The sequence below is a fragment of the Oncorhynchus gorbuscha genome, linkage group LG02 (genome assembly GCF_021184085.1).
Source record: "Oncorhynchus gorbuscha isolate QuinsamMale2020 ecotype Even-year linkage group LG02, OgorEven_v1.0, whole genome shotgun sequence".
NCBI classification, from domain to species: Eukaryota; Metazoa; Chordata; class Actinopteri; order Salmoniformes; family Salmonidae; genus Oncorhynchus; species Oncorhynchus gorbuscha.
Genome location: NC_060174.1, coordinates 96,846,715 through 96,871,528, shown reverse-complemented (window position 1 = coordinate 96,871,528; position 24,814 = coordinate 96,846,715). Strand labels below are relative to the sequence as shown.

The 24,814-nt window shown below is 43.4% G+C and overlaps 1 protein-coding gene across 3 annotated transcripts in view; it reads left to right on the top strand.

The window, feature by feature from the left end:
- The window catches only part of LOC124013812 (long-chain-fatty-acid--CoA ligase 6-like), a 102,830-nt gene extending 83,503 nt beyond the window's left edge, over positions 1-19,327 (top strand). For all 3 annotated transcript variants that reach the window (XM_046328374.1, XM_046328365.1, XM_046328381.1), the window contains 12 exons: positions 4,484-4,557; positions 5,136-5,213; positions 6,623-6,757; positions 6,869-7,003; positions 7,572-7,667; positions 7,879-7,951; positions 14,679-14,767; positions 14,943-15,059; positions 15,241-15,384; positions 18,490-18,591; positions 18,929-19,000; positions 19,155-19,327. In XM_046328374.1, coding sequence (XP_046184330.1) covers positions 4,484-4,557; positions 5,136-5,213; positions 6,623-6,757; positions 6,869-7,003; positions 7,572-7,667; positions 7,879-7,951; positions 14,679-14,767; positions 14,943-15,059; positions 15,241-15,384; positions 18,490-18,591; positions 18,929-19,000; positions 19,155-19,295 — 1,256 coding nt within the window. In that variant the 3' untranslated portion in view covers positions 19,296-19,327. The remainder of the gene's footprint in view (positions 1-4,483; positions 4,558-5,135; positions 5,214-6,622; positions 6,758-6,868; positions 7,004-7,571; positions 7,668-7,878; positions 7,952-14,678; positions 14,768-14,942; positions 15,060-15,240; positions 15,385-18,489; positions 18,592-18,928; positions 19,001-19,154) is intronic.
- The last annotated feature ends 5,487 nt before the right edge of the window (positions 19,328-24,814 follow it).

Genomic DNA, 24,814 nt, shown 5'->3' with positions numbered 1-24,814 from the left:
TACAAGCTGATCAAATTGAATCAAATGTTATTAGTCACATGTGCCGAATACAACAGGTGTGTAACGGCGTTCGTCTGTTGAAAGAAGAGAGTCGGACCGAAATGCAGCGTGTTGGTTAATCATGACTTTAATGAATGAAAATGCGGTACATGAAATAACTGAAAGACGAAAACAACAAACGGAACGAGAAACTAATTACAGCCTATCTGGTGACTACAACACAGAGACAGGAACAATCACCCACAAAATACAAAGCGAAACTCAGGCTGCCTAAATACGGTCCCCAATCAGAGACAACGAGGATCACCTGACTCTGATTGAGAATCGCCTCAGGCAGCCAAGCCTATACAACACCCCTAATCAGCCGCGATCCCAAATAATACAAACCCCAATACGAAAACAACATATAAACCCATGTCACACCCTGGCCTACCCAAACATATAACAAAAACACAAAATACAATGACCAAGGCGTGACAAGTTGTGGACCTTACAGTGAAATGCTTACTTTCGAGCCCCTAACCGACAGTGCAGTTTCAAAAAATATGGATAAGAATAAGAGATAAAAGTAACAAGTAATTAAAGAGCAGCAGTAAAAAAATAACAATCTATACAGGGGGTGCCGTTACAGAGTCAATGTGCGGGGGCACCGGTTAGTTGAGGTAGTATGTACATGTAGGTAGAGTTAATTAAAGTGACTATGCATAGATGACAACAGAGAGTGGCAGTGGTGTGGAGAGAGGTGGAGGGGGGCAATACTGATCACAATATTGATGTGTATTAACTCAGTAATGCAGTATCTGAAGAGTTCCTCCACAATCCCTGGTTCAAGTCCAACCCTGACGGAAGCTTTGGTCTGTTTCAGGACAACTTTATGAAGCGTGTCTATTGTTTCTCTCATCGTGTGTGACAGATTATTAACAGGAAGAGGCCTCCCTCTGAGCACTTAAAGCCAATGCCATGTATCAGGGTTGAAATGGTACAGTAATGGTCATGGTAGGGCCCTTATTAACAGTGAGACTTCAGAGGGAAAGGCAGTTAAAGGGTTTTTTCTGCATCAAAAGGGGCTTAGGTGGTGGGCGTGGCAGGAGGGCATGGCAATGGGTGTGGTCGGCCCGTAGGCATGGCAATGGGTGTGGTCGGCCCGTCGGCATGGCAATGGGCGTGGTCGTCCCGTCGGCATGGCTGAATTTTACAGAACATTTTAGACGCCCCACTTTCAGAGCCATTTCTGCATTGAAGCCAATTTCCTGAAATTCTACACAATTCTCTATGGAGCTGAGAGAAAATGTTTCAGTTTTAAAGCTAATTTCATGTGATACTACATATTCTGTAATGGTGCTAAGAAAAAAGGTTTCAGTTTTAAAACTAATTTCCTGCAATTCTATGCATTTTGGCTAATGTTACTTTGCTAAAACATAATAACAAATATTGTCAATACTGTTAAATTCATTGGGTAACACTTTACATTAAGTTGCCCCTATTACCATGTACTGTAACCAACACAGTAATAACTGCATTAGCAATATAGTAGTTACATACTGTAGGTGTTACTATGTAATTAGATGGTAATAAGGTTGTAGCACTATCAGATATTACACAATTGGAACAACGAATGTGTAATCACACATCCACTTGCTGAAGGTTGATTCAGATGTGTAACTACTGATGTTATTACACATGTTCTTGTACCACTATGTAACTAATGTTTTGTAATTACACATTTAAAAGTCACCTGTGAATTACCATGTTAATAACTCAAACCAAACTCTGTCCTTGTTACATGTACCAGGGTTGGGAAGTAACTGATTACATGTAACCCGTTACATGTAAGGGATTACAAAAAAACGTTAACTGTAATCTGTTACGTTACCAGCAAAATATTGTAATCAGATTACCGATACTTATGAAAATGAAAAACTAGATGATTGCTTTGAGGATTACTTTTAAATTCAGAAAGGATGTTTGACACTTTGTTTTCTCAATGACATTTAAAGCAGCATTGAAAAAAAGGCGCAGGTTTAAGTTTGTTCCACCTGAGTGAGTCTGACCACAAGTCAGAGACCACTATAATGACACACTAAATGTGTTTGATGGATCGGGGAAAGAGCAGGATTAGGCTTTTGTAGGCTACAGTCCAAGCTATGTCTTCCAATGGTGTGACTGCTGTCGGCATCCAAAGATTATCCAACTTGAATAAACGCTTGGTGGTAAGGATGACAGTAGTAGTGTAGACTATGGTGATACGGATATCACTTATTATTGATATCTACATAGTGCATTGATGTGAATCACACTGCTGCTCTCTCATTGAGCTATTTGTGCCTCATGGATTGTGGTTGTTGTGGATGGCTGTTCACAAATCTAAATGTGTATTTGAACCCAATAATGGTTGAATTCAAGAAGTTTAAGCTGCCGATCAATCATTGTTTTTGAAACCAGTGGACAGCCATTGAAAAATGGGCTCTTGCAACAGCTGCATAGTGCTGATCCCAACCTATGAGCAATAAAAACCCTACTTTTATTCTAATCTAATTCATGCTGATAAAAAAAAAATCCATAGGCGTAATGGACACATGCTGAAACTTGCAAACTTTTGATAGACTTAAAGGGGCAATCTGTAGTTGCTACATCCTTTTTTGGACTTAGAAATTATATATACAGAACCAGTCAGAATTTTGGACACACCTACTCATTCCAGGGTTTTTCTTTATTTTACTATTTTCTACATTGTATAATAATAGTGAAGACATCAAAACTACGAAATAACACATAAGGAATCATGTAGTAACCAAAAAAAGTGTTAAACAAATCAAAATATATTTTAGATTTTATGTTCTTCAAAGTAGCCACCCTTTGCCTTGATGACAGCTTTGCATACTCTTGGCAAAGCATGCCTTTCCATGAGCGCAGCATAAAAAAAAAACTTGAATCAATGAGCCAAATCAGTCCTCCATTACAACAAAAATCATAAACATCAGAGTAGGGCTGGCTAATAAGTCCTTAGTTTTTGGGTCATGCTCAGGTAGAACACTTTGGTTAATCTATACTCCCATATTTCCAAGTCCTATTCTTGAAGATCAAGGGGTATAACATTTATTGGAATGACTGGAATTCTGATAGACTTTGGTTTTTAATGTAAAGATAAAATGTAAATCGTATTATATGTAGCAGAAAGCGATGGGTTAGAAGAAGCCTACATAACCAACCCATAAAGTAAAATTGAGCATCCACATATGACCAGCTATGTAAACTTTAACATTGATTTATCCTGCAATAGATGTCGTTCAATTGGTAACATACATTTTTGTCTTCTTCTAAGGCCTCTTAAGGGGGAAGTAATCTAAAAGTAACCGCATGCAATCCGATTACATTACTGAGTTACGTTACTCATTACATTTTCAGACAGGTAACTTGTAACTGCAACAGATCACATTTGAGAAAGTAACCTACCCAACCCTGCATGTAACTACAAGATGCCACAACCATTGAATCCACATGTAATGCCAGGGTTGATAAATAGGCTCGGACCTGGTAACAACAATTGTGATAAGCCACACCCTGTCATAAACTACTGGTCATATTAAATTGGTTTATTTCTATGTTATGACCTGGCTCAAAGGCTACATATACCGAATCAAGTGTGATACAAGAACAATGTAGTTACATAAGATATACTTTTAATTATCATGTACCTACCCAGGAGCAAGCAACTTAATGTAAAGTGAAACACAGTAGGGTATAACCTTTATAATTACTATCTAGTTACAATGTAACAACCTTTACAGACAATAGACAACAACCTTGTTCCCATGTAATTTAAAAAGTAACAGCTACGTAACTACTATGTTACTTGAGTTATTACTGTGGAGTTACATAGTAATAGGGGCAACAATGTAAGACGCTTGGTAATTTTATTACGGTCTGGCCACAAATACAGTCATATAGAATACCCTGGTACTTCCACACATGTAACCACGGCTTTAGTCACAAGCAGCCCGCTGCAATCATGGAAAGAGTGCCATCTGTTGGTCTTTCAGTGTAACTTCCATCAGCCAGTATGTGTTTTCCCATGGTGGATGTCTTCCCTGGTGCACTTGTTACACGCCTGCCCTGAGGCCAACTGCTGTCTCTCTGAGTGTGTGTGTTCCAAAGGCTGTTACAGGGTTATTCAACTCAGGTTGCTCCCACTATGGCAAAGCAAAACACATACTGTTCATGTGTAGCCTGAAAAACAAGTGCCACAATGATAATTATGTTCGTTCCTAGGCTGCTAACTTGTTTTTCCGGATATATAGTTCTAACCTTGTTGTTTTCCATCGATTGATATTGGATGGGTCCCAAAAGGAAACCCCTTTCCATCCATTTACCATAGTCCTAAATATTGCACTATAAGGGAATAGCGTGCTATCCATTGTTGAGACCAGGTGGAGGAGGAGTCCGTTGATTTTGTTGCACTGTTTTCTGTCCCTCTCCTACAAAGGAAACCCAAAGGGAGTCATGCTGACACACGGGAATGTTGTGGCTGATTTCTCAGGCTTCCTCAAAGTGACAGATGTAAGTTCCATCGGACTATGGTACAGCTGACCCTTTCTGTGGAAGAAATGTCCCTTGTACAGTATTTATCTTGAGTAGGTGCTAAATGTCCCATTTATGTAACAATATTAGATGTAAGACTCACTAAATGGCTTAAAGTCCCATATCTTACATGGGACAATAACAAGATGGAAATGTACAATGCACAAATGTATTTGTGGTCCTTCTGTAGCTCAGTTGGTAGAGCATGGCGCTTGTAACGCCAGGGTAGTGGGTTCAATCCCTGGGACCACCCATACGTAGAATGTATGCACACATGACTGTAAGTCGCTTTGGATAAAAGCGTCTGCTAAATGGCATATATTATTTGTTTTTGTGTGCTTGTGTATAATATCTGTTTCTCATTAAGATCATGTTTGACAGTTGAGTGGTGAGAAACAAACCCCACTGGGCACAGAAGTCAATTCAACATCTATTCTGCATTGGTTCAATGTAATTTCGCTGAAATGACGTGGAAACAACGTTGATTCAACTATTGTGTACCCGATGGGGCGGTTCTAATCCCCTGCTAACCACTTTTCTTCTTCCCCATGCCACAGAAAGTAATATTCCCAAACCAAGACGACGTTCTTATCTCCTTCCTGCCTCTGGCGCACATGTTTGAAAGACTCATCCAGGTAATGTCTCAAACAAAGCCCACACTAAGCTTTCATCTGTATAGCTGTTGGTATGGGTGTTGCTCCTCTTTGTGTGTGTGTGTGTGTGTGTGTGTGTGTGTGTGTGTGTGTGTGTGTGTGTGTGTGTGTGTGTGTGTGTGTGTGTGTGTGTGTGTGTGTGTGTGTGTGTGTGTGTGTGTGTGTGTGTGTGTGTGTGTGTGTGTGTGTGTGTGTGTGTGTGTGTGTGTGTGTGTGTGTGTACACATGTACCTGTATTTTCAGACATGTAGGATCTTGGCGATTACCCTTGTCCTTGGCTGTTATTGACCTGGTTATCTGCGGTTGGATTTCATTGAGACATTATATTATTATATAGGCATATCATCTGCTTGCTCTGGATAAGCTGGCTCATACAGTCATGGGTGTGCATTATTTCTGCCGGTTCTAACAGCTTCGCCCCCACAGGAAACTTGAGCCCTGCTGTTAACCCCCCACGCTGCCTCTAGCTTGGGATGCATCCTAAATGGCATCCTATCCCCTATATACTGAACTACTTTCGACCAAGGCACTATGGGCCTTGGTCAAAAGTAGTGTACTACAAAGGGAATAGGGTGCTATTTAAATCGCAGGCTTGGTCTGTTGTTTCCGATAGCTGTGGTTCCACAGCTCGTGTTTTCAGTCCCTAACTACTGATTTTGGATCAGACCCATATGTATTATTTTGAATAACTACTATGAGTTAAACAACAAAGCTGGCACTGGATCAGCTTCAGTACTGAAGGGGTAAAGCAACCATACAGGTTCAACCGAGGTTATTTCCTTGTTAGTGTGTGAGACACAGACACAGGAAACCACCTCTCTTCCCCTCCAACACAAGCAGGCACATACTTCATGTTCACAAGAATGCACACACCCAGACACTGTTAATGTATGTGACCTTTATGTAACTAATGTAAACGCCTTTAAGTTCATCCTCAAAAGGAACGACCCATGTTCTCCTTGTAGAACTGGTTGAATAGGCTTTTCCATATACAGTAAGTTTTATGGTCCCTGCCAGTGCGCTCCAGTCTATTATGCAAATCATGTCTTTCAACACGTGAAAGAAAAAAAGGCAGTCCCTGCAGAGCCTGTCCTCATCATGACCTCAAAAACAGGAACTGTTCCAAAGATCTGTGTGAATTGTGGTACTTTCAAGACAACTCAGAAACTCTGAACCTCCGAGTTAAAATCAATATATTTTTTTGCGTTAAGTTTCCTGTTTGTCAATTCTGATATTTTGCAAGTGGGAAAGTCGGAGCCCTAGTTTCCAAGTGGATATTTGAGAGTTTTCGAGTTCCGAGTTGTCTTGAAAGCGGCATTAGGCCAGATCTATGCAACTGAATACAATAAGTGCTTTTTGACTCAGTTGTAACTGTTAGGTTCTTTCCCCAGTCTGTGGTGTATTGTCACGGTGGCCGGATCGGTTTCTTCCAAGGCGACATCCGCCTGTTGTCTGATGACATGAAGGCCTTACGGCCCACCATCTTCCCTGTGGTACCTCGACTGCTCAACCGCATGTACGACAAGGTGAGAGAACCAGCCTTTACACCCCCCCGCCTACACACACACCTCCCTTCATTTTTCATATCTTATATCAACTCACACCCTCTCTTGAATTTCTATGTGTGTACTCTACAGATATTCAGCCAGGCCAACACCCCATTGAAGCGTTGGCTGCTGAACTTTGCAGCGAAGAGAAAAGGGGCAGAGGTCAGCAGGGGGATCATCCGCATGGACAGCCTGTGGGATAAGATATTCTTCAGTAAGATACAGGTATCCACCTCCCCTCCTCCATTCCTTCTCTTCTCCTCCTGCCTATGAGTGGCCTGATATGGTGCCCCCGCACATTGGCTACCCGGACTATCTGCATTGTGCCCCACCACCCACCAACCCCTCTTTTACACTACTGCTACTCTCTGTTTATCATATATGTATAGTCAATTTAACCATATCTATATGTACATACTACCTCAATTAGCCTGACTTACCGGTGCCTGTTTATAGCCTCACTTCTGTTATTTTTCACTGTTGTTTTTATTTCTTTACTTATCCATTGTTCACCTAATACCTATTTTTTACTTAAAAATCACACTGTTGGTTAGGGCCTGTATGTAAGCATTTCACTGTAAGGTCTACTACACCTGTTGTTTTCGGCGCACGTGACAAATAAACTTTGATTTGATTTGCTGCGTGTGTACAGGCAATAAAATGGGAATATGCACTGTGACCCGTGGAAGTGTTGCTAGGCAGGCAGGATGCACTGTATTTCAACAACACAGACTGCATTCCTGGTGTGTTGTGGGAGTTTGGCTGGTGTAATAGTATCATGTTCTGTTGGCAGGCCAGCCTGGGTGGGAGGTTACGCATGATTGTAACTGGAGCTGCGCCGGCCTCCCCCACTGTACTGGGGTTTCTCAGGGCTGCACTGGGTTGTCAGGTAAGTGATGCACACGTGAATGCGCACACACAAACACACACACACATACATGGTGGATAAACACACACATGCAGCTGCATGCATAAGCATACACATGCGCACACACACGCACATGTGTTGACAAACACACAAATGCATGCAGCCACAAGCACACCATCAGACTGATCATATCACATCCTGCTAACATCCTGTCTGTCCTGGCTGTCTGTAGGTGTATGAGGCGTATGGCCAGACAGAGTGTACTGCTGGTTGTACTTTCACCACTCCTGGAGACTGGACCTCAGGTGAGCTTATCTCTCCTCACCCCTCTCCTCAACGCGCTTCCCTTCTCCTCTCTTCCCCACTCCTTTCTTCTCTTCTCCTCTCTCCCCCCACTCCTTTCTTCTCTTCTCCTCTCTCCCCCCACTCCTTTCTTCTCTTCTCCTCTCTCCCCCACTCCTTTCTTCTCATCTTTTCTCTTCTCCTCTCTCCCCCACTCCTTTCTTCTCATCTTTTCTCTTCTCCTCTTTCCCCCACTCCTTTCTTCTCATCTTTTCTCTTCTCCTCTTTCCCCCACTCCTTTCTTCTCATCTTTTCTCTTCTCCTTTCTTCCCCACTCCTTTCTTCTCATCTTTTCTCTTCTCCTCTTTCCCCCACTCCTTTCTTCTCTTCTCCTTTCTCCCCCACTCCTTTCTTCTCATCTTTTCTCTTCTCCTCTCTCCTCTCTCCCCCACTCCTTTCTTCTCATCTTTTCTCTTCTCCTCTCTCCCCCACTCCTTTCTTCTCATCTTTTCTCTTCTCCTCTCTCCCCCACTCCTTTCTTCTCATCTTTTCTCTTCTCCTCTCTCCCCCACTCCTTTCTTCTCATCTTTTCTCTTCTCCTCTCTCCCCCACTCCTTTCTTCTCATCTTTTCTCTTCTCCTCTCTTCTCCACTCCTTTCTTCTTATCTTTTCTCTTCTCCTTTCTTCCTCACTCCTTTCTTCTCATCTTTTCTCTTCTCCTCTCTCCCCCACTCCTTTCTTCTCATCTTTTCTCTTCTCCTCTCTCCCCCACTCCTTTCTTCTCATCTTTTCTCTTCCCCACTCCTTTCTTCTCATCCTTTCTCTTCCCCACTCCTTTCTTCTCATCTTTTCTCTTCTCCTCTCTTCCCCACTCCTTTCTTCTCTTCTCCTCTCTTCCCCACTCCTTTCTTCTCATCCTTTCTCTTCCCCACTCCTTTCTTCTCATCTTTTCTCTTCTCCTCTCTTCCCCACTCCTTTCTTCTCTTCTCCTCTCTTCCCCACTCCTTTCTTCTCATCTTTTCTCTTCTCCTTTCTTCCCCACTCCTTTCTTCTCTTCTCCTCTCTTCCCCACTCCTTTCTTCTCATCTTTTCTCTTCTCCTTTCTTCCCCACTCCTTTCTTCTCTTCTCCTCTCTTCCCCACTCCTTTCTTCTCATCTTTTCTCTTCTCCTCTCTCCCCCACTCCTTTCTTCTCATCTTTTCTCTTCTCCTCTCTTCTCCACTCCTTTCTTCTTATCTTTTCTCTTCTCCTTTCTTCCTCACTCCTTTCTTCTCATCTTTTCTCTTCTCCTCTCTCCCCCACTCCTTTCTTCTCATCTTTTCTCTTCTCCTCTCTCCCCCACTCCTTTCTTCTCATCTTTTCTCTTCCCCACTCCTTTCTTCTCATCCTTTCTCTTCCCCACTCCTTTCTTCTCATCTTTTCTCTTCTCCTCTCTTCCCCACTCCTTTCTTCTCTTCTCCTCTCTTCCCCACTCCTTTCTTCTCATCTTTTCTCTTCTCCTCTCTCCCCCACTCCTTTCTTCTCATCTTTTCTCTTCCCCACTCCTTTCTTCTCATCCTTTCTCTTCCCCACTCCTTTCTTCTCATCTTTTCTCTTCTCCTCTCTTCCCCACTCCTTTCTTCTCTTCTCCTCTCTTCCCCACTCCTTTCTTCTCATCTTTTCTCTTCTCCTTTCTTCCCCACTCCTTTCTTATCTTTTCTCTTCCCCACTCCTTTCTTCTCATCTTTTCTCTTCTCCTCTCTTCCCCACTCCTTTCTTCTCTTCTCCTCTCCCCCCACTCCTTTCTTCTCTTCTCCTCTCTCCCCCACTCCTTTCTTCTCTTCTCCTTTCTCCCCCACTAATTTCTTCTCATCTCTTCTCTTCTCCTTTCTTCCCCACTCCTTTCTTATCTTTTCTCTTCCCCACTCCTTTCTTCTCATCTTTTCTCTTCTCCTCTCTCCCCCACTCCTTTCTTCTCATCTTTTCTCTTCCCCACTCCTTTCTTCTCATCCTTTCTCTTCCCCACTCCTTTCTTCTCATCTTTTCTCTTCTCCTCTCTTCCCCACTCCTTTCTTCTCTTCTCCTCTCTTCCCCACTCCTTTCTTCTCATCTTTTCTCTTCTCCTTTCTTCCCCACTCCTTTCTTATCTTTTCTCTTCCCCACTCCTTTCTTCTCATCTTTTCTCTTCTCCTCTCTTCCCCACTCCTTTCTTCTCTTCTCCTCTCCCCCCACTCCTTTCTTCTCTTCTCCTCTCTCCCCCACTCCTTTCTTCTCTTCTCCTTTCTCCCCCACTAATTTCTTCTCATCTCTTCTCTTCTCCTTTCTTCCCCACTCCTTTCTTATCTTTTCTCTTCCCCACTCCTTTCTTCTCATCTTTTCTCTTCTCCTCTCTTCCCCACTCCTTTCTTCTCATCTTTTCTCTTCTCCTCTCCCCCCACTCCTTTCTTCTCATCTTTTCTCTTCTCCTCTCCCCCCACTCCTTTCTTCTCTTCTCCTCTCCCCCCACTCCTTTCTTCTCTTCTCCTCTCTCCCCCACTCCTTTCTTCTCTTCTCCTTTCTCCCCCACTAATTTCTTCTCATCTCTTCTCTTCTCCTTTCTTCTCCTCTTTTACTTGTCTCCTCTTCTACTGCACTTCAACCGGTCAACAGCTGTTCCACTCCCAGTACACCCAATTGGTGCACTATACATAGGGAGCCATTTGGGACTCACCCCTACATTAGGCCAGGGAGCAAGAGTACCTTTATGACATCAGAGTACAGTCGGCTCTAGCCCATGCCTGTTTAAAAACATTATACTTCACCACTGGGGTGAAAGTCTAAGAGGTTTTACAACGGTGGAAACCAAGCCCACAGAGATAACACGCTGTGTATTGGGGACACATTATAGTGTGACTGAGTATAGCTGCTGCTGACTGATGCCAACGTTAACAAGGCCCTCCATGTCCTGAGGAGATGGGGTTATGAGTCAGTGTCACTTGCTTTCAGCGGAAGGACCACCGCAACGTGTAATATTTTACTGTGAACACTACAGCTGAAGCGAACTCTTTCCTCCTCTGCACATAAGTGCTTTCAGCTTCAGACTCAAACAAACAAACAAGGTTCTCACTGTTTTTAGCTCTGTGGCTTCCGGCTGGCTGCACGTTTCAGGGCCACAACCATTTCCCCTCTGTAATGTGTGAGAATAGGGGCAACTAGTCGGGAGGCTTAATTGTAGTTGGGTCAACAACCTTTGGATCACAGCCAGTATTTACCCACGTACTCTGCTGTGCTACAAAACACTGGCAGTTGCAGTATTTCAACCCAAGCATGCAACAGACACTTTATTGTCTCGGTGAAACAGCCATGGCCAAAGGTTACACTGGAAATATGTTGAGCTGCAGTACATTTGAATGGATGCTAGAGCAGCTCTAACACCTGACCCACCCATCAGCCCACTAAATCATCGGTTATGTCCCAAATGGCACCCTATTTCCTATATAGTGCACTACTTTTGACCAGAGCCCTATGGGAATAGGGTCCCCTATGGGTCCTGGTCAAAAGCTGTGCACTATATAAGGAATAAGGTGTGATTTGGAATGCAGCCATAATCTCCTGTCTTCCTGGAAATGTCATTACTTATTACATATTATTTCATGATGCAGACTTTGCCAGGTCTAGCATACATTCCCAGCCCAAGGTCCACTCAAAACACAAGAACACAAGGCCTGAAAACTAGGCCAAAATATATATATATATTTGTTTTAGCAAGAGAGGAGTTAAATAGGTGTCTCCATAATGGCAATCTAGATACAACTGGTAAAAAAAGCTAATTGACTGAGAACACATTCTCATTTACAGCAACGACCTGGGGAATAGTTACAGGGGAGAGGAGGGGGAATGAATGAGCCAATTGGAAGCTGGGATGATTAGGTGGTTATGATAGTATGAGGGTCAGACTGGGTATTTAGCCAGGACACCAGGGTTATCACCCCTACTCTTACGAGTGGTGCCAGAGTATCTTTAGTGACCACAGAAAGTCAGGAAACCAATTTAACGTCCCATCTGAAAAACAGCACCCTACACAGGGCAATGTTCCCAATAAAATTTATTTTTTTGTGATCTTGATCAAGTGTTTGTAAGCTACTCTGGACTTCTATAGGCCCTGCGCATTATACTCTTCGACACTATAAAAACTATTTGGAACTAGCTAGTTCTGTTATTCGTTTGTTGTCCTCACATGACTTGTCATGAAGTGCTGCTCTCCTCTCACTTGTGACTCTCTCAACACACAGCCCTCCCCATCCCTCGATCCCTCCCTCCCTACCACTCTCTCAGCAACAGCCTGCCTCCCTACCACTCTCTCAGCAACAGCCTGCCTCCCTACCACTCTCTCAGCAACAGCCTGCCTCCCTACCACTCTCTCAGCAACAGCCTGCCTCACTACCACTCTCTCAGCAGCAGCCTGCCTCCCTACCACTCTCTCAGCAACAGCCTGCCTCACTACCACTCTCTCAGCAACAGCCTGCCTCACTACCACTCTCTCAGCAGCAGCCTGCCTCACTACCACTCTCTCAGCAACAGCCTGCCTCACTACCTGCCTCACTACCACTCTCTCAGCAGCAGCCTGCCTCCCTACCACTCTCTCAGCAACAGCCTCCCTCCCTACCACTCTCTCAGCAGCAGCCTGCCTCCCTACTACTCTCTCAGCAACAGCCTGCCTCACTACAACGCTCTCAGCAACAGCCTGCCTCCCTACCACTCTCTCAGCAGCAGCCTGCCTCCCTACCACTCTCTCAGCAACAGCCTCCCTCCCTACCACTCTCTCAGCAGCAGCCTGCCTCCCTACTACTCTCTCAGCAACAGCCTGCCTCACTACAACGCTCTCAGCAACAGCCTGCCTCCCTACCACTCTCTCAGCAACAGCCTGCCTCACTACCACTCTCCCAGCAACAGCCTCCCTCCCTACTACTCTCTCAGCAACAGCCTCCCTCCCTACCACTCTCTCAGCAACAGCCTCCCTCCCTACCACTCTCTCAGCAACAGCCTGCCTCACTACCTGCCTCCCTACCACTCTCTCAGCAGCAGCCTGCCTCCCTACTACTCTCTCAGCAACAGCCTGCCTCACTACAACGCTCTCAGCAACAGCCTGCCTCCCTACCACTCTCTCAGCAGCAGCCTGCCTCACTACCACTCTCTCAGCAACAGCCTGCCTCACTACCACTCTCTCAGCAACAGCCTACCTCACTACCACTCTCTCAGCAACAGCCTGCCTCACTACCACTCTCTCAGCAACAGCCTGCCTCACTACCACTCTCTCAGCAACAGCCTGCCTCACTACCACTCTCTCAGCAACAGCCTGCCTCACTACCACTCTCTCAGCAACAGCCTGCCTCACTACCACTCTCTCAGCAACAGCCTGCCTCACTACCACTCTCTCAGCAACAGTCTGACTCACTACCACTCTCTCAGCAACAGCCTGCCTCACTACCACTCTCTCAGCAACAGCCTGCCTCACTACCACTCTCTCAGCAACAGCCTGCCTCACTACCACTCTCTTAGCAACAGCCTGCCTCACTACCACTCTCTCAGCAACAGCCTGCCTCACTACCACTCTCTCAGCAACAGCCTGCCTCACTACCACTCTCTCAGCAACAGTCTGACTCACTACCTGCCTCACTACCACTCTCTCAGCAACAGCCTGCCTCACTACCACTCTCTCAGCAACAGCCTGCCTCACTACCACTCTCTCAGCAACAGCCTGCCTCCCTACCACTCTCTCAGCAACAGCCTGCCTCACTTCCACTCTCTCAGCAACAGCCTGACTCACTACCTGCCTCACTACCACTCTCTCAGCAACAGCCTGCCTCATTACCACTCTCTCAGCAACAGCCTGCCTCACTACCACTCTCTTAGCAACAGCCTGCCTCACTACCACTCTCTCAGCAACAGCCTGCCTCCCTACCACTCTCTCAGCAACAGCCTGCCTCACTACCTGCCTCACTACCTGCCTCACTACTTGATTATCAATAGCAGCAGGTCACAGTGAAATAAATAGATTTAAAAAATACACAAAAAATAGAAATACCATAGAAATACCAGGGCAGCGGCGGTGTTACTTAGAAGTAGCGCAAAAACCTGCAACCCGCAACCAATACATTTTCCCCTGCGACATTGTTTTCAAAGGACTTCAATGTTCAGGAAAACCATGGACATGGCAACCCTGATCAGTACACTCTCTTAATAAGGCCCTGTGCTCTTACAGTTCCTGGGCAGTGTGGCAGCCTGCTGTTGGTTTGGAATCAGACACAACTGAATGTGTGGATGACATTCAGGGATCTCAGTGGGGAATAACAATTTCAGATCTTCACACACCCTAGAATTGAGCTTTGGCTTTGTGCCTTACAATGGTTTTAAGTTTAGCAAGTATGGAGAAAGGTATGACTTCTCTAACTATTGTGCAGGCCTGATTGTCAAACAATATACATGTATGCGTATTTCCACTAAAAAATGCACATATGAGTTGTAAAGGTAATATAGTCATGATTAAGGAACATTTGTATTGCGTCAAATTAAAATATTACTCAACTGCTCCCCCTACTGGTTTGATTCTATATTTCAGTATTTTCAGCTTCACATTGGAGTTTTGGCCTGACTGTATAAATGTATACTTTTTGGTGGCAGCCAATTTACTATCTACTGACTTCAATCCACCAAATGAAGACGTGACTCCACAGCTGTCTGTACACTAGATTTTTTTCTCATACTTCTCCATGGTTTGATGGCTAACTGTAGGTCATGTGGGGGCACCATTGCCATGTAACCTCATCAAGCTGGTGGATGTGGCTGAGAAGAACTACTTTGCACGCAAGGGAGAAGGAGAGGTGAGTTCAATAAAGCATCAAGGAGATTTTAGGGTAAAATCCCTATTTGAACATGGTCCCAGACAGTTGATCACTGAGGCTATGTAAGCATTAGTCGATGTGATAGTTTGGTGCTGAACACATTCTCTTTAATTCTCACTCTGTGGCTGTCTCCCTCTCTCTGATCATCCATTAGGTGTGTGTGAAAGGACCCAATGTTTTCAAGGGCTACCTCAAAGACCCTGAGAGGACTGCTGAAACCCTGGACACAGACGGTTGGCTCCACACCGGAGACATAGGGAGATGGTTACCTGTACGTACACATGCTTGTTTATGACCCTTCCCTTGAAAATACATTTCCTCAAACATCTATTTGCCTTCCTGGTGTTATATACCCTCAAAATCAGGGCCAAATCCTAACTTGACATTCACAACCATTTCAATTAAAATGTAAGGTATGGGCCTATTTTTGATGTCTGCCCTCCACTCCTCAGAACGGTACACTGAAGATCATTGACAGGAAGAAGCACATCTTTAAGCTGGCCCAGGGAGAGTACATCTCCCCTGAGAAGATAGAGAACATTTACATCCGCTGTGAGCCTGTGACCCAGCTCTACGTCCATGGTGACAGCCTACAGGTGATCTCCCTAACCACTTGGTTGTTGTCACATGACAGCCGATGGTAAGAGTTGTTTGGCCATTATCATTAAAGTTGGACAGAACCACTGGAACACAGCTAGACATTAGCCCTATAAAAATCTGTCAGTTTAGGCTAGAAATCTATTTTTTTCATCAATTCACTGCGTACGCACTTCCGCATCTGCAATGAAAGGCGGCAAGCGATGTTTGTCAGACCGTGAGGCATCCCGAAAATGAGTCTTCTCACAAAATTGGATAACACTTTACTTGACACCCAGTGTCATAACACATTATGATACAGCCATAACCATGTCATAATATGTCATAACAGCTGACATAACTTGTCATAATATGGTCTATATTGCATTATTTTATCACTGGTTATGACACCAACAAAAGAGTGACAGAACCCACAAAACATGGACCTCTGTTGCTTATGACTAGGATGAATGCAGGAGCAGATTTCAGGTACAAGAAACCCTCTTTTTGACTGATATAAGGTCATGTACATGATAGGCCTATCTGGATTACATGATTATGATGGTCATAATGCGTCTTGGCAGTGTCATAAATCACATGAGCGAAGTTCACTGAACCACCTCGACTAAAATGACAATTGATAGCCTTTGAGTTAGAGTAGGATCATTAAAAAAAGACACGACACTGAGGTTAATTGGTAAGCTATAACAGACTATGTGAGGTCAAAAAATGTAGGTATCATAACAGGTGTTATGTAGGTGTCATAATCAGCCATAAAATAACACAATATATGTCACAATAAGTGTAAATATGGGTCATGACAGTGTTATGGCAAGTTATGTCAGCTGTTATGACACATTATGACATGGTTATGACCGTCTTATAACGCTGGGTTTAAAGTAAAGTGTTACCCAAAATCGTCTGTAGCGTCTGAATGGTTTGACCATTATTACCCCTCTATGGAAAGATGAGACTCTCCCGAACACAATGGTGTTTTCCGTTTTGCTCTACGACCCCCACGAGCGTCTTGGGACTAGTCTGAAGTCAGTACAACCGATCTGCTAACTTCTGTCTGTAGCGTCAAAACAGTTTGGACAACACACTAATATGACCCCTCTGTTGAAAGGTGAGACTCTCACAAACACAAATATGTTGTTTTGCTCTAGGATGCCCACAGGCCACACCAGACCCGTCTGAAGGTCCCCCATACCAGTTGAAAAAATTTAATGGAAGTATACTGAACAAAATTATTAACGCAACATGTAAAGTGTTGGTCCCAGGTTTTATGAGCTGAAATAAAAAAAATCCCAGAAATTGTCCTTATGCAAATGTATTTCTCAAAAATGTTGTGCACAGATTTGTTTACATCCCTGTTAGTGAGCATTTCTCCTTTGCCAAGATAATCCATTACAACTGACAGGTGTGACATATGAAGAAGCTCATTAAACAGCATGATTATTACACAGGTGCACCTTGTGCTGGGGACAATAAAAGGCAACTGTTAAATGTGAAGTTTTGTTAGACAACACAATGCCAAAGATGTCTCAAGTTTTGAGGGAGTGTGCAATTGGCATGCTGACTGGAGGAATTTCCACCAGAGCTGTTACCAGAGCATTTATCGTTAATTTCTCTAACTTAAGCCGCCTCCAATTTTGCTTTAGATAATTTAAGAGTTCATCCAACCAGCCTCACAACCGCAGACCACTTGTATAGCGTTGTGTGGACGAGCGGTTTGCTGATGTCAACATTGTGAACAGAGTGCCCAATGATGGCGGTGGGGTTATGGTATGGGCAGGCATAAGCTACGGACAACGAACACAATTGCATTTATCGATGGCAATTTGAATGCACAGAGATACCGTGACAAGATCCTGAGGCCCATTGTAATGCCATTCATCCACCACCACCTCATGTTTCAGCATGATAATGCAAGGCCCCATGTTGCAAGGATCTGTACACAATTCCTGGAAGCTGAAAATGTCCCAGTTCTTCCATGGCCTGCGTCCTCACCAGATACAGCGGGGAGAACGCGTATTTGATACAGTGCCGATTTTGCAGGTTTTCCTACTTACAAAGCATGTAGAGGTCTGTCATAGGTACACTTCAACTGTGAGAGACGGAATCTAAAACAAAAATCCAGAAAAACACATTGTATGATTTATAAGTAATAAGGGGTTAAATACATGTTAAAAAAATATACATATAAACCTTTTCTCTTTCTTAAATCTCTCAGATATAGGACACTTCAGAACAAATTTCCTTGAGATTATTTTGGGACTGTCTGTTCCATGTAGTGAATCTGTTATTCAATGTGTTTATATGGGCTAATAACAGTCAGGCCAACATTTTTTTTCATCAAATAATTTTTGTAGATATTTTTTTCATACTTCAACGGCTCTTAAAATGTAAAATCAAATAGCTAAATGATCCTTGGTATGACCTTATTAAACAATTCCATATAGCTTAGTCGAACCCCCCCTCTCCTCCCCCCGCTTAAACTGTAATGGGTTAAAACCACAGTTTATGCTGGATACTGTTTATGTACAGATATTTTCATAGATAGTGTTAGGTGCCTCCTAAGAAGAGGTAGATGCAGGAGTCAGGAGCAGGAGAGCAAGGAATTCCAGTTTGCACAGTCCTTTATTATAAGTCCCAACCCACCAACAACAGGCGTGGAAAATCATGAAACACACGGAGGAGAATCCTCTACTCCTAAATATAGTTCCCACAGTACAACGACTGAGAGGAAAAACCCTGTGGCGCAAACATGCACCCCTTACAGAGCTAACAAGCAAAATGAATCCCGCACAAAGACTAGCAGGCTGCGATGGTTAATAAACCCACCAAAATGAACTAATCAGACACAGGTGATAACAATAATAGACAGACACAAACGAAAAGGAAAAATGGATCGATGGCAGGTGGCAGGTAGGCTGGCAACGACGACTGCCGAGCACTGCCCGAACAGGGAGGGGAGCCACCTTTGGTGGAAGTCGTGACGGATAGACACATACTTACCTTACCTACTTAGGCCTATTGAGAGAGAGAGAGAAAGAGAGAGAGAAAAATACAGAACATTTGATTATTTCTCATTTCTAAAGGTCACTTGTGTGTTTCTGTTCTAGTCCTGTCTGGTTGCCATAGTTGTTCCTGACCCAGAGACAATGCCTGCATGGGCCCTGAAGAAAGGCATGGAGGGGAGCTATCGGGACCTCTGTAAAAATACTGTATGTGATTTCAATCCCATCTTTACATTCAATGGTGTTTTCATTCTGTTTGTTGCCATGATGAAGGAGAGGCTTGAAATAATCAACTATGTGCATAGATGTGAATAGATTGACGTAATCAAAAGAAAGGATTCCTGTTGCACAACATACATGTCGAAGGTACTGCGCTTTTAGAGAAAGATCATCAGATCCTCAGACCCTGAGTAAACTGATTCAAGAAAAGGAAAGGGCACCTTGTTGAACCCTTTGAGTTGTTGAATAGATCGACATAACACAACACATGGTATTGTCTTAGAGTCATGGTATGGTGTCTTGTCTTGTGTGTGTGTATGTAAAGGTCCTGAAGAAAGCCATCATGGAAGACTTGCAGAGACTGGGCAAGGCCAGTGGCCTCCACTCGTTTGAGCAGGTTTGTGTGTGTCAATTGTAAGGTGTTCATTGGTGAGGGCAAATGACAACTCTCTGAAAGTGAATACCTAGGCGATGATGACAAATAGCTGATATGCACACATGACCTGGCAAAGGATCCTGTCTACATTCTAATGTATTTTGTCTGTCCCAAGGTGAAAAACATCCACATCCACAACGAGCAGTTCTCCATACAGAATGGCCTGTTGACTCCCACACTAAAAGCGAAGAGACCCGAGCTGAGGGAGTTTTTCAAGGAGAAGATTGAAGACCTGTACGAAAACATCTCCATGTGAAACACTACCACAGAATAAACATTTCTCAGTAACATCAGTCCTCATTTGTCATTCACTCCCCTTCACCCCCATCCAACCACAAAACAGACTCAAACCAACCAAACAAGTTACTGACCGTGGGTCAGGAAGGAAGTATCAACTTAGCTCTTTGGACCCCCACTGACCAAGTTCTGTCTGCTGCTCCAGGGCAGCCTAGCAGTGTGTTGGGCCAGTAACCAAAAGGTTGCTGGTTTGAATACCTGAGCCGACAAGGTGAAACATCTGTTGATGTGCCCTTGAGCAAGGCACTTAACCCTAATTTACTCCAGGGGCGCCGTACTACTATGGCTGACCCGGTGAAACAACACATTTCACCTACAGTACTCGGTATATGTGACAATACATCTGTATTATTTTTTTCCAATGTAGAGCTAAAACCAAATCAGCCTCATCTCTTATCTTGAAACGCCAGCAACAGACAGTCAACATAGCCTGCATGCTCCTCTTTCTTTTGTAGGCCTATCAAAACATTACAAAAAAAATGATGCAATCTTTAAGTTTTTCTCCATGTTGTGCTCAGAGAATTTGCCTGGTAAGAACATACCGACCTCAAATAAGGGCATTGCATGCAGTGTGCCCTGCATTGGAGACTTCAAAATGAGTCCTGGGCTTTAAAGGCAGTCAACAGGGGTGTAAAAACGTTTTGTCTGTTGCAAAACCTTTTCCAACAAAAACAGCTTAATCAAAACGTAAAACATTTTTTCAACAAAAACTAGAGTTTTATTGGACAAATTCAGGTAGGCCCCTCCCCGTTCCATTTGTTCTGTTTGCTTCCATTTGGTTCCTAGAGTAAATGGTAAACGCTTTCCATGCAAGGCAAAACGTTTTGCAACGGAATCCGACTAATGAATACACCCCTGGTATACCAACACCGTCAACCGTCATACTGCAAGGCTTTTTCATGTAGTCGAGATCGACAAGCTCCACTCATTGACGGAGGTTAAAACAAAATGGACTGTGAAAATGTGGGTTCATGTAGTACAAATGTATAGGCTTTTGAGTTAATTTCAGTCCCAAATTATTACTATGTGGATGTACATATTAAGGACAACTAGACATAAGCATATTTAAGCAGTGGTTTGAATGGATTTTTTTGCGTGTAGTGAGATGAATTGTAACTTTATTTAATCTGTTGTCAAATGGAATCAGCACCATATCCTTGTATTGAATGAGTGCAGCAACAGGGATTAGGGGTTGGGATGGGGCAGAGAAAAATAAAATACATTCTGGAATCATTTTAATTTATTATTTCTTTATTCTTTTCCATGTCAAGCGATGCTTAAACAAACTAAAACAGAATTACCTTTGCATTGCAACATTTGGCTGGGCGATATAGACAGAAAGTGTTAAATGCCCAGTGGAAACACAAATGTGATTTCCTGTGTTATATATATATATATATATTTCCACCCTGAGGTTGGAATAATACTGTGAAATTGTGAAAATTCTGATAATACAATCATTTTTATTGTAACTGCTGTACGAAAGAAACGTTTGAAATTTGTTCCTGTTTTGGTGTCAGGGAATTTTGGCCTACCATGGTGACATCACCATGCAGTAAATGAGTTAATAAACCAATAAGAAAGAGTTCCAAACCTCTCTGCCAATAACTGCACATTCAGTTTTACCCTCGCCACTCAAACCTGCCCTAGACAGTCCTAGAAAAATTATTGCTTGATAAATGGCTCTTTTCTAAGAATGTATTATTATTTAAAAAATATACAATTTTCAAAAACAAAAAAAATCACAGTATGGTACTTAATTATTACCCTGAAATGATCTGATATTGAGATCTGCATTGGACCTTTAAAGGGATACTGCGAGATTTGGGCTTTTTGTTCTACTTTTTGTTCTACCCAGAGTCTGATGAACTCATGGATACCATTTTTATGTCTCTGTACCTGTATGTCTCTGTACCTGTATGTCTCTGTACCCGTACCCATATGTCTCTGTACCCGTATGTCTCTGTACCCGTACCCATATGTCTCTGTACCCGTATGTCTCTGTAGTCGTATGTCACTGTACCTGTATGTCTCTGTACCTGTATGTCTCTGTACCCGTATGTCTCTGTACCCGTACCCATATGTCTCTGTACCCGTATGTCTCTGTAGTCGTATGTCACTGTACCTGTATGTCTCTGTACCCGTATGTCTCTGTACCCGTACCCATATGTCTCTGTACCCGTACGTCTCTGTAGCCGTATGTCTCTGTACCTGTATGTCTCTGTACCCGTATGTCTCTGTACCCGTATGTCTCTGTACCCGTATGTCTCTGTGCCCGTATGTCTCTGTACCCGTATGTCTCTGTACCCGTACCCATATGTCTCTGTACCTGTATGTCTCTGTAGCCGTATGTCTCTGTACCTGTATGTCTCTGTACCCGTATGTCTCTGTACCCGTATGTCTCTGTACCCATATGTCTCTGTACACATATGTCTCTGTACCCGTATGTCTCTGTGCCCATATGTCTCTGTACTCGTATGTCTCTGTACCCATATGTCTCTGTACCCGTATGTCTCTGTACCCGTATGTCTCTGTGCCCATATGTCTCTGTGCCCATATGTCTCTGTACTCGTATGTCTCTGTACCCGTATGTCTCTGTACCCCTCTTTACCCATAGACTTCCAGTCATTGCGCTAATGCTAAAACTAGAGCTAACTTACTTTATACTGCACAGAGACATAACAATTGTATCCACGGGTTTATCGGACTCTGGGTAAGTAGAACAAGGGCAATATAATAGCAATGATCACGGTAGTGATATAGGGTGATCAAATCAAAGTCTTTTGCAGTGAAATGCTTATGTTCTAGTTCCTATCAATCAATGCAGTAAATGTCAAACAAGCACACAATAATACAAAGTCAAACAAATAATCACAAATGTAGTACATTAGTAGATATATAAATAGTATGCAAACATTGTTAAAGTGACCAATGGTCATTTACTATGTACATGCAGCAGTCCGTAAGGTGCAGGGTAAAGTATGCAACAGTTGGACACAGTCTTCATTGATATGTGTCTCCTGAGGTTTTGGAGTATAATGAGCTTGACACAGGTAAAGTGGCTGAGTGATTGGTTTACCTCTTCTGTAGGTTTACTTTGGCACAACAAAAGTCTACTTGGAGCTAGCGTCCAAGTGCATGCTTCTTCTTATCAGCAGCCAACAACTACAATGTTGAGAGCTGAAGGTCTATAGGGCATATTTTCTTCCAAGTACCTCAGATGAAGTTTCATCATCATAGTTGATGTTTGATTTTAGTAGGGGAAAGGCTGCACCTCAGAGGCTGAGGCTCTGAAATATGTTTGTGAGCAGCAGGACTTCAAATAGTCGGTTACAGCTTACCAATTAACCTCAGTATCAGTGTCATGTTTTTAAAAATGATCCTATTCTAACTCAAAGGCTATCAATTGGAATTTTAGTGGAGGTTGTTCAATGAACTTATCGCATGTGATTGTCTTTTAACTGAGGCCTGAAGACTAGCCCACAAAGTAAACGTCTACAGCAGGCTAACCCAGTCTTGTGACACATGTTGCGTTCCCCTGCTCAGACGTTGCATGTGTCAACCATCGACTGACAGATTGATATAACATATGATGTGGTTAGCTCATACTAAAATACCTATCCAGGCGTTGTAAGATCTGGCATGCTTCAGCAACGCCTGGGCAGAGGAATACGCCCATAGACGACCAGGGCTCAAACCATAGCATTCATAACACTTTTTAAAACAAGACAGGGGCAGATTAATATAATACATTTGCAAAATTCAGCTCATTTTATTTGGTCAAAACAATATTTCCGGGCCTCCCGAGTAGCGGTTGGGCTCTACTTGGCTCATTGTGCTATAGAGACTCCCGGTCGCCAGTTGAACGGTTTCCTCCGACACATTGGTGTGGCTGGCTTCCGGGTTAAGCTGGCGGGTGTTAAGGAGAGCGGTTAGGCGGGTCATGTTTAGGAGAACACATGACTCTACCTTCGCCTCTCCAGAGCCCATTGGGGAGTTGCAGCGATGAGACAAGTTCGAAATTGGGGAGAAAAAATACCAACAAAAAAAAAATACTCAAACAAACGAACAAAAAAGAATACTTGACGTATCTGATCTAAGCCCTTGGCTCCAATAAAAGGAGCATAGGCCATAGACAAATGTCCTCCTCCATCTCACTCGTTTCGGGGCAAGTTTTTCCAGGTCTCACCATGTTGAGGCTACTTTCAGTCATTTCTGCCTGGACAAATAAGCCTACACCTGTCACTGAAGATCAAACTGGAAAAATGTGTCACAATCATATCCCTCAAGTCTCTGCATAAATACAAGCTGTTCAGACGATCACATGTATCCACTTCACAGATAAGATGTGATTGGCGTAGGCCTATTTGGGGAGTGTACATTGGATCTGGAAGAACAGGCATGCTTGTACAGCACTATTTTAAATTCATTTATAGAATGAAAGGAATAAAAACCACGGGACTGGTTAGGAATCAATGAAGATTACATTCCAACTGATGATCAGATCACAAAGAATCCTGTAGTATGTTTATAAAATATATGAATAAAATGTTTTACAGTAAATCTAAATGATGGGTAGATAGGACAGGAATCAAACTGTACATGTTGGATATTTTAATATTCAGTGTTTTTCCTTCTTTGACTAATGACACTATTTTAGGTGAGTGGTCATGTCTCAAACCAGCTACAGGGTTACCTTACTCTATTTTTGTATTTCACATTTATGGCCAGCAGGGAGCGCCAACATAATGAGGGGAACACCGCCACACATTTTTTTCCCAGCTGAATCTCTGGAAAAGTTTTTGGGGGTACCAAGATGATGGGTAAGTTTATGCCCGAATTGTTGTTGGACTTGGAGGTGGAGAATGAGGAAGAATTAACACAGCAGGTGCTGTGAAAACTGTAGAGTTTCAGCCTTCCCCCGTTGGTGATGAAGATGATTTTTGTAGAGAATGGATTCTTGCCTTCTGGCTGATCCGTATGTGGTGTCACGATGGGTGGAAAAGAGGTTGGGGATTGTTAGGTTTTTGAAAGTGACTCAAAGTGGAATCGTGTAGATTTTTAAAAACGTTTATGCCCTCCGCACCACGCGACTGGAGGAAATAAGTGTGACACGCTTTCCTCTCCAGAGCAGGGCGCCGTTGAAAGGAGTGATAACTGGAGTGGCATGAAGTGTTGAAGAGGGTGAACTGAAGTTGAAGATTCCCAGTGTTTGTGACGAACACCATTTGGTGCGACCCAGACCTGTGGAGAGGTGGTGAAACAGAGAAGACACCGTGTGTACTACTGAGCTTTGATGCAGAGTCTTCACCAGTTAAAGTCCACTAACGTGTTTTAGGTGTCAAGCTTATGGCTTATGTAGCAGTAGTGTGCAGGAGGGAGATTCCTGGATATAAGGAGTGTGCAGGAGGACATGAGACAAAGGAATGTGTAGTATCGGTGGAAAAGGTTGTGTATTAACTGTAGTGGTACACATGG